We start from the raw sequence: 8,778 nt of genomic DNA on the forward strand, positions 1-8,778 counted from the left end.
CAGCTCGACAATTTACTTTTGTGCAGTTTCGTTCAAACCAAATAAAACAACTGATTGAACAGTGATGCAAAACATATTGCTGGAGATGTAAAAATATTGGATCTCTCAGCGTGAAAATTTTCTGGAATCATCCTGTAGAGTCACTTGGATTTACTCTTACCAGTATATTCTTTATCTTCAAATTCATACATACCGGTACTTCACTATACAGTACTATTTGGAGGTTTTTCACCATGCTGTGATTTGTTGAAATTGTCTTTGCAAGGTATCCTATATCAGTTGAATAGATAATTTGTTGAGCTAGGCATTATAGATTATAGAAGTTCATGGTTAATTTGATTGAGATGGCCTGGGGTTTATACCTGTGTAATATTTTGATACCTAACTATTTATGTTTTATATTATTTTATTCATAATTTCCATGCAGTAGCACTTCTAGTGGGATAGTTATGAACAACTGAAATGTGTCACTACTTTCACATTAGCAAAATAGAGTATTAAAATATTGGCATAAATTAAAAACTTTTATGGTCATTTATAAATGTTCCCTTACTGTTAACTTCTATCTTATTAACCTGATTAACATAATACCCTTATTTGATACATATCAAGCAGACAATATTTGACTTCATTCTTATCAGAAGTGCGATTGTGTACTTATTTGATCCAGCATTGTCTTTCGTTATAATTTCATTTTTTTTTATTGTAATCATTGTTTTATGAACCAAGGTTTATTTGTGATGAACTGTAAAGTCTAACTCTTTTATTTATAATTTTTCTATTGTACAAGGTATTATTATTAATAGTGGTATAATCATAAGCAGTTCTTTATAAAATCAAAGAAAGTCATCTCAGAAATGGAAGAAAAAATCAATACAGATTCTAAAGAACATGCTGTTGAAATTTTACAACAATTAAATGAATATCGTAAAACTGGACGTCATTGTGATTTCATGATCAAAGCTGGATCTGAGGAACTTCCTGTTCATAAGAATATTGTGTCGGCGAGTTCCGATTATTTTAAAGCAATGTTATCTCATGAAAATGTTGAAACAAAATCTGGTGTCGTTGAAATAAAGGGATTTGATGAAGTTTGTGTTAAAAAATGTGTTGATTTCATTTACACTGGGGATGCTTATGTTGCCAAAGAAAAACGTGAAACACTAATGGGTGTCGCTCACATGATGCAGCTGCAAAGACTTTGTGATAGTATCGCAATTTTTCTGGAAGATGATCTTGATCCTAGATCGTTTTTCCAAACTAGAAAAATTGCAAATAGGTACAACTGTAAACAACTTGAGGAAAAATGCAATCAATTTGCATTGCAACGTTTTATAGAAATTGCCCAGTTTGATGAGTTTATGGATCTTGATACAAAATTTATTTCATTTTTGATGGAATCGAAGGAAACAAAAGCAAGGGAAGAAGGGAAATGTAAGGTGTTGTTAGCATGGACCAAACATGATATTGATGAAAGAAAGAAATGTTTTCTTAGTTTGGTGATGAAATTCCAGTTGACAAAAATGACTTTGTCATATAGAAGATTTCTTGTTGAAAATGAGCCACTGTTATATGAATCTATGCAGTCAATTCGTTCAATGACTTTATCAATCTTGGACAGCAATGGGAATGCAGGTTCAAAAGATTTCAATTTAATTCAGAATCAACAGCTGGTTGTTTTTGATCAGACTTCCAAAAGAATGCATTGTCATGATGTTGATGATAAAACATGGACACCAATGCAAACCATAGATCAAGCAATTATACAGAATACATTATATTCTGCTGTAGTGATGGAATCTTACATTTACGTGATTTGTACAAATGGATCGTTTTACAGACTTGAATATGCTGAATCAAATGCAAAGTGGGAACAAATGACAAATACAAATCTTCAGAATGCATGTGTAGTTGCACTTGATGGTTTTGTTTATGGTATCGAGGATGGAAATTTCTCAAACGTTATGGAAAGATATGATCCATCAAATAATAGATATACCAGACTAACAAACAAATCATTGATTCTGGCTCATGAATCTTTGGTGGTCGCTGATGGAAAAGTGTTTTGTATTGTAGGAAGGAATCAACAGGGTCGAGCAACAAACCAAGTTGAGATTTATGATCCTGTCACATCAACTTGGTCAATGGATAATAGATCATTGAATGAAGCAAGATGGCACGCTACAGCAACTGCTACAGAGGAAGGAATATATGTTATGGGAGGTTATAATGATAGTAGGAATACTAGTAATACTGTTGAATATCGTTCATCTGTAACTAAAACTTGGATGATATTGAAACCAATGAAAACGACAAGGCAATGGTTCAGTAGTTGTGTGATTCATGGGAAAGTTTATGTCATTGGTGGAAATGGAAATCCCGCAAATATAGAGGAATATGATCCAGAAACAAAAGAATGGAAAATCATTGAAACAATACAAGGAAAAAATATTTATTCAAGTTCGACTGTTGCAATATCTGTATGAGGTTGATGTTTATTTCTATTCATTCTGGTCAAATATTGCTACTATATGCTTATTGAAAATCGCTGTCAACATTTCTAATTTTTTCTCAAAATAATTTATATCATAAGATGATAATCTAATTTTTTGTGTTTCATAATACTCGACCAAATAATTTCAATTTATCAAATATTTTTTAATTTTTCTTGTGTTGTATTATAGTTAGCTTAAGAATGATCCAATAGAATAAAGTTAGGATTTACATATTCATCCATGGGTCAGGAAAGTCGATGAGACAGCTTTATGATGAATGTATGTTTTAATGTGGAGCTTATTAATCTTTTTCATATATACATCCAACTAGTATCTGATTGAAAATTTGATCGCCTGACCACCTTAATATTACCTAATTTTATTTAGAAATAGTTATTCAAATCTTATCGAGGGTTTTTCATTCTACTTATTTTATTATATTAGTGCATTGATAATGATCAAGATTTTAATTTATTCGGTATTTTATTCAATTTTGTGACATGCCATAATTTTGAGACCCCTGGCCTAAATTGTTTTTGATTTGAGTGGAACACAACAATTCAATTTTTTCATTGCATAAAATTTCAAGTTTTTCGACTATTGATCAGAAAGGGTTAATATTAAATAATCATTTCCTTTAGTAAAAATCACCGTATTTTTCTGAATGATTGATTTTGTTTCCACCGCTTTCTTGATATAATCAATTCCCTAATATGTAAGTTTCGGAATTGGTTAATTGTTGTCTATGCTTTTTATTCATGAAATAACTGTTCAATAGATTTGTCATTACGCATTGTAATATTCAGGATAGTGGCTATAAAGCCTTTTATTACATTGCTCCTGTTTTATTAAATTGGTTTCTGTCCATCCAATGTCCAATTTTGCGAAGTGAAAATTTCAAAGATGAAAAAACTTTTTTAACAGATTATTATTTATTCAATCTTGTCTTTGTAATAACATTACTGCTGATCACTGGTGACAATTCATTTTTTGGGATGGGCTTATTTCATATCATCATTTATATAACGAGATAAGATATATGTTAAGTTGACAAACAATAATTTAACTCCTGATAATTATATTTTTGAAATATTTAAATGGTGTTTTTGGGTTCATATGGATTTTGAACTTGAATAGGTATAGTTTTGTACTTAATATAGAGTGTTTAAAATATGACTGTAGAACTTGTTCCAGTCTATAACATTTGTTTGCTTCATACCAATTTTGAAATATAATATTTGAAAAACTTTTGTTCAAACTCACATTAGCCCTATAACAAGTACCGTATAATATGTTATAAGAGATGTCCAAGGGCGTTTTTCATGTAATTTTGAGACATTTTTATAAATTTTTCTGCAACTGACAAATCTTGAATATTTGTTGACCGTTTTGATTTTTCATTAAAAAAAATTTTTTAATTTGGTAATTGAAAATAAGTTCCCTATTATAAAGGGAATAGGATTTTGATAAATATTTTCATTGTCGTAATATATTTATTTTGAATATTTCTTTAAACTCAATAAAATATATTAGCCCAATTGTTGTTGTTATTATGTTAAATATAAAAGATATTTGTAGGAAAATAGTTTTCACTTTTTTGCTTGCAGCTAATTTTTTGAAGTATTGTTATTTTTACAGTAATATTGATATCATAATCAGATCAGCTGAGAAAGAAATTAAATAGTCTCTGATTATTGCAGAGTTACAATTTGTCATTGCAACATGCTTGGTTCCCTACTTGACGATTTCCCAAAAGTTTGTTGAAGATGATTTGATGCGTATTTCTGATGAAGCTGTACATGGACAAAAAATGCCATTGTTTGGCAAAACGTGAACTTTATATCAGGCTTTGAAGTTGGGTGTTTAAACTTAATTTGGTATCGGCCAGAATCATCTGTATTTCTTAAATTTCATTGAGTTAGACTCAAAATTGTTTTGTGACTCATAGTTGGGTGAAAGTTTTTAGGCCCCAGAACACCAGTAGATTCTGGAATCAAATTGTAAGAATATTCAAAAACGAGTAGTTTCTGCTGATGTTAAAAAAGATCGATATCATCGAGCAACATGAAAATGTGATCTTGCTTGATTGCTTATATTTTGGCTTGCATCAAACAGTAATTAAACTTATAACTAATGCAGCAATAGTGCAAAAAGTCTGCAATTCTGCTGTTTACAATCCCTTTATGCTGTGTCTGTAGATTTCTGTGATAACTAAATTGCTTGCGTTGACAAAATCTTGAAAAAGTCTCAACCAAGATTTATTGATTAATACAAGTCATTGATTAATTCAAATTAAAAGCTAGTCTTTTTCCAGGTGTGACTTTGCTTCACCTCCACAATATCGCCATCGGCACCTCCACCTTCTTGGAGTTTACTTCAAAAGCGTTTAATCGACCACAACCTAACGACAAAGTTCCCAAGAAACCTCTGTTGAATGCTTTTTACCAGATCCTGCGCCAACCAATCTCTACTTCCCAAAAAAATAGGTACCGTACCTACTAGAGATGCATTGGTTATATCGGCCCCCTTTTGCAGTATCGATTAAATGGTCTATATTTAATTCATTTCCGATATATTTAGCTTTATAATCTAATCCAGAATGGTTTAAAAATTAAGTTAGAATAATGTTGAAATTATTTCTTGCGCGGAGAGATTATGTTTGAGGTAATTGCCTCGTTAACTCTGAGTCATGCCCGCCCCCACTTTTGTGAGTAGAAATGGGAACAGGTTTTTGATCTTCTTTTAACTATTTATCAGCCAACCTGGCTAAACTAATTTGGCTATTTTCGCTGCTAAATTTTATAATATTATTAGGTATGTATTATATTTTATATTGACCTTTTAATATGACATGATAATTTGAAGAAATATATCATTTGAATAATTTCTAATGACTGAAATACAATATATGAGATAATATATTTGCACTTAATGTATCAGTTTGATAGGATAAAGAAAAAAAAAAAATTAAACCCGTGGATATACACATGGGTTCAAATGTACGTGGGTTCAAATGTACGGTCACCATTTACTGTACATTCTATCGTAGCCAAACCCTATGAGTTTCCTAATTGAACACATAGTTTACGAATGTCAATGCACAATGCACCTCGATTACAAATATCAGTTTTTTTATTATCTGGAATATCCCTTTTTCAAGCTGAAATAATTTGCACTATGAACTAGAGCTGCGTGCAGCTTTAACAGGCTTCCCGCGTAAAAAAAAATTTGCATTTTATTGCTAGCTCAGAACTTCTGCACATTTGAGGTGAATTTCAAGTTTGTAGGACCAATTTGAAAAAATAATAATAATAATAATAAATAAATAATAATAATAATAAAACACAGGAATACAATAGGTTCCCTGCTGACAAGCAGCGGGAAGCCTAATAATTCTATCAGCCGCTTGTTTTAACCAGTCTACCCCGCACACCTAAAATAATAATTACATAGTATCTGTACTTGCATTATTCGTGGGTATTGGTATCGGTTACAAAAGTGGTATCGGAACATTTCTAGTACTTGCTAGCTTCATTTAATCATTTGTTTAGATTTTGTTGAGCTCATTTCATTCAGGCATCCCTTCTTGTTAGTTAGAGTGTTATTTTTTTTATTGTGATCTTTGTTTTTTGAAGCAGTTAACTTATTGAGTTCTTCATTGTCTCTCCTGAGGTTTATTTGTGATGGACTGTTTAATTATATTTCTCTATTGTTTCAGGTATTATTATTAATAGTGGTATAATCATAAGCAGTACTTTATAAAATCAAATAAAGTCATTTCAGAAATGGAAGAAAAAATCAATACAGATTCTAAAGAACATGCTGTTGAAATTTTACAACAATTAAATGAATATCGTAAAACTGGACGTCATTGTGATTTCATGATCAAAGCTGGATCTGAGGAACTTCCTGTTCATAAGAATATTATGTCGGCAAGTTCCGATTATTTTAAAGCAATATTATCTCATGAAAATGTTGAAACAAAATCTGGTGTCGTTGAAATAAAGGAATTTGATGAAGTTTGTGTTAAAAAATGTGTTGATTTCATTTACACTGGGGATGCTTATGTTGCCAAAGAGAAACGTGAAACACTCATGGGTGTCGCTCACATGATGCAGCTGCAAAGACTTTGTGATAGTATCGCAATTTTTCTGGAAGATGATCTTGATTCTAAATCGTTTTTTCAAACTAAAAAAATTGCGAATAGGTACAACTGTAAACAACTTGAGGAAAAATGCAATCAATTTGCATTGCAACGTTTCGAAGAAATTGCCCAGTCTGATGAGTTGGATGGATCTTGATGAAAAATTTATTTCATTTCTGATGGAATCAAATGAAACAAAAGCAAAGGAAGAAGGGAAATGTAAGATGTTGTTAGCATGGACCAAACATGATATTGATGAAAGAAAGGAATGTTTTCTTGGTTTGGTGATGAAATTTCAGTTGACAAAAATGACTTTGTCATATAGAAGATTTCTTGTTGAAAATGAACCATTGATATTTGAATCTATGCAGTCTATCCAGTCGCTGACTTTGTCAATATTAGACAGCCATGGGGATATCAGCTCAAAAGATTTTAATTTACCAAAGAATAAACAGCTTGTTGTTTTTGATCAAACTTCTCAAAGAATACATTCTCTTGATGTTGCTGATAAAACATGGACACCAATGCAAACCATGGACCAAGCAATTATAAAGAAATTATATTCTGCTGTAATGATGGAATCTTACATTTATGTGATTTGTACAAATAAATTATTTTATAGACTTGAATATGCTGAATCAAATGCAAAGTGGGAACAAATGGCAAATACAAATCTTCAGTATGCTTGTGTAGTTGCACTCGATGGCTTTGTTTATGGTATTGAGTATGGAAAGAGCTCAAACATTATGGAAAGATATGATCCATCAAATAATAGATGGACCAGACTAGCAAACAAATCATTGATCCTAGCTTGTGAATCTTTGGTGGCTGCTGATGGAAAGGTGTTTTGTATTGCAGGACAATCTAAGCAGCAATATCGAGCAACAAACCAAGTTGAGATTTATGATCCTGTCACATCAACTTGGTCAATGGATAATAGATCATTGAATGAAGCAAGATATTATGCTTCTGCAACAGCAACAGAGGAAGGCATATATGTTATTGGAGGTTATGTTAATGGTAAATCATTGCTCACTACTGTTGAATTTCGTTCATCTGTAACTAAAGCCTGGGTGATGTTGAAACCAATGAAAACTGCAAGGCACTGGTTTGGTAGTTGTGTGATTGATGAGGAGGTTTATGTCATTGGTGGAAATGGAAATCCTGCAAATATAGAGGAATATGATCCGGAAATAAAAGAATGGAAAATCATTGAAACAATACCAGGAAAAAATATTTTTCCAAGAGCAACAGTTGCAATATCAATATAACATTGAAAGCTTATATTCCTGGACATACATGGCTCTCATATGTTTATTGAAAATCCCTGTCAACATTTATAATTTTTTTCCCAAATTATATCATAAAATGATGAGGGCCAAATAATTTAAATTTATCAAATATTCATTCATTTCATTATCTTATGTTCTTGTCTTAAGTTATAGTTAGCTTGAGAATGAATGTATGATTTAATATTAAGTTTATTGGATTTTTTCATACATACATCTATCTTATTGATAATTTGACAGCCTGATGCTAAACATTACCTGATTTTATTAAGAAGTTGTTATTCGAATCTTATTAATGGTTTCTAATTTCCCCCCATTTTATAATATTATTGAATTGTTAATGATCAAAATTTCAATTTAGTATTCTTCGACATTTTCTATTTTTTCATTGTTTCATTCAATTTTGTGACATGCTACAATGAGGCGTTGACCAATTTCAATTTTTATTTATGAATCGTGGTTTCATAATTTGAAATTCTTTTATTCACAATGCCTAAATTGTTTTGAAAAATTTCATTTGATCTTAGTTCAACACAACAATTCTAGTTTTTCAATTGTTGCTGAGAATGGGTTAATATTAAATAATCATTTGCTTTAGTGATAATCACTGTATTTTTTTGAAATATTAATTTTGTTTCCACTGCTTTTCTGATATAATCAATTACGGTACCTAATATGCATTTTTTTAAATTTGTTTATGAATATCTATGCTTTTTATTCATGGAATAACTGTTCTATAGATTCGACATTATGAATTGTCATATTCAGGCTAGTGGCTCTAAACCTATTATTACATGGCAAATTGGTTTCTGTTCATCCAATATCCATTTTTTTTAAATTTGAACTGGCA

The 8,778-nt window shown here is 30.9% G+C and overlaps 2 protein-coding genes across 2 annotated transcripts; both read left to right on the forward strand.

The window, feature by feature from the left end:
• Positions 1-857: 857 nt before the first annotated feature.
• Positions 858-6,213, forward strand: LOC120325493 (kelch-like protein 38). Its single transcript, XM_078113291.1, has 2 exons — positions 858-4,349; positions 4,810-6,213. Exon 1 carries the CDS (start codon positions 858-860, stop codon positions 2,484-2,486), a length of 1,629 nt encoding a protein of 542 aa, XP_077969417.1. The 3' UTR covers positions 2,487-4,349; positions 4,810-6,213.
• Positions 6,214-6,280: 67 nt separating this feature from the next.
• LOC120342687 (kelch-like protein 23) lies at positions 6,281-7,910 on the forward strand. The gene is made up of 2 exons (XM_078113300.1): positions 6,281-6,431; positions 6,703-7,910. The coding sequence occupies exons 1-2, from the start codon at positions 6,281-6,283 to the stop codon at positions 7,908-7,910; spliced, it is 1,359 nt and encodes a 452-aa protein (XP_077969426.1).
• The last annotated feature ends 868 nt before the right edge of the window (positions 7,911-8,778 follow it).

This window comes from Styela clava, chromosome 1 (genome assembly GCF_964204865.1).
Source record: "Styela clava chromosome 1, kaStyClav1.hap1.2, whole genome shotgun sequence".
Lineage (NCBI taxonomy): Eukaryota > Metazoa > Chordata > Ascidiacea > Stolidobranchia > Styelidae > Styela > Styela clava.

Bases quoted from the DNA above. Each gene is read 5' to 3' on its own strand.
- LOC120325493 (XM_078113291.1), top strand. From the start codon at position 858: ATGGAAGAAAAAATCAATACAGATTCTAAAGAACATGCTGTTGAAATT.
- LOC120342687 (XM_078113300.1), top strand. From the start codon at position 6,281: ATGGAAGAAAAAATCAATACAGATTCTAAAGAACATGCTGTTGAAATT. The intron at 6,432-6,702 runs GTTCCGATTATT...AATTGCGAATAG, and splicing joins TAAGAATATTATGTCGGCAA to GTACAACTGTAAACAACTTG.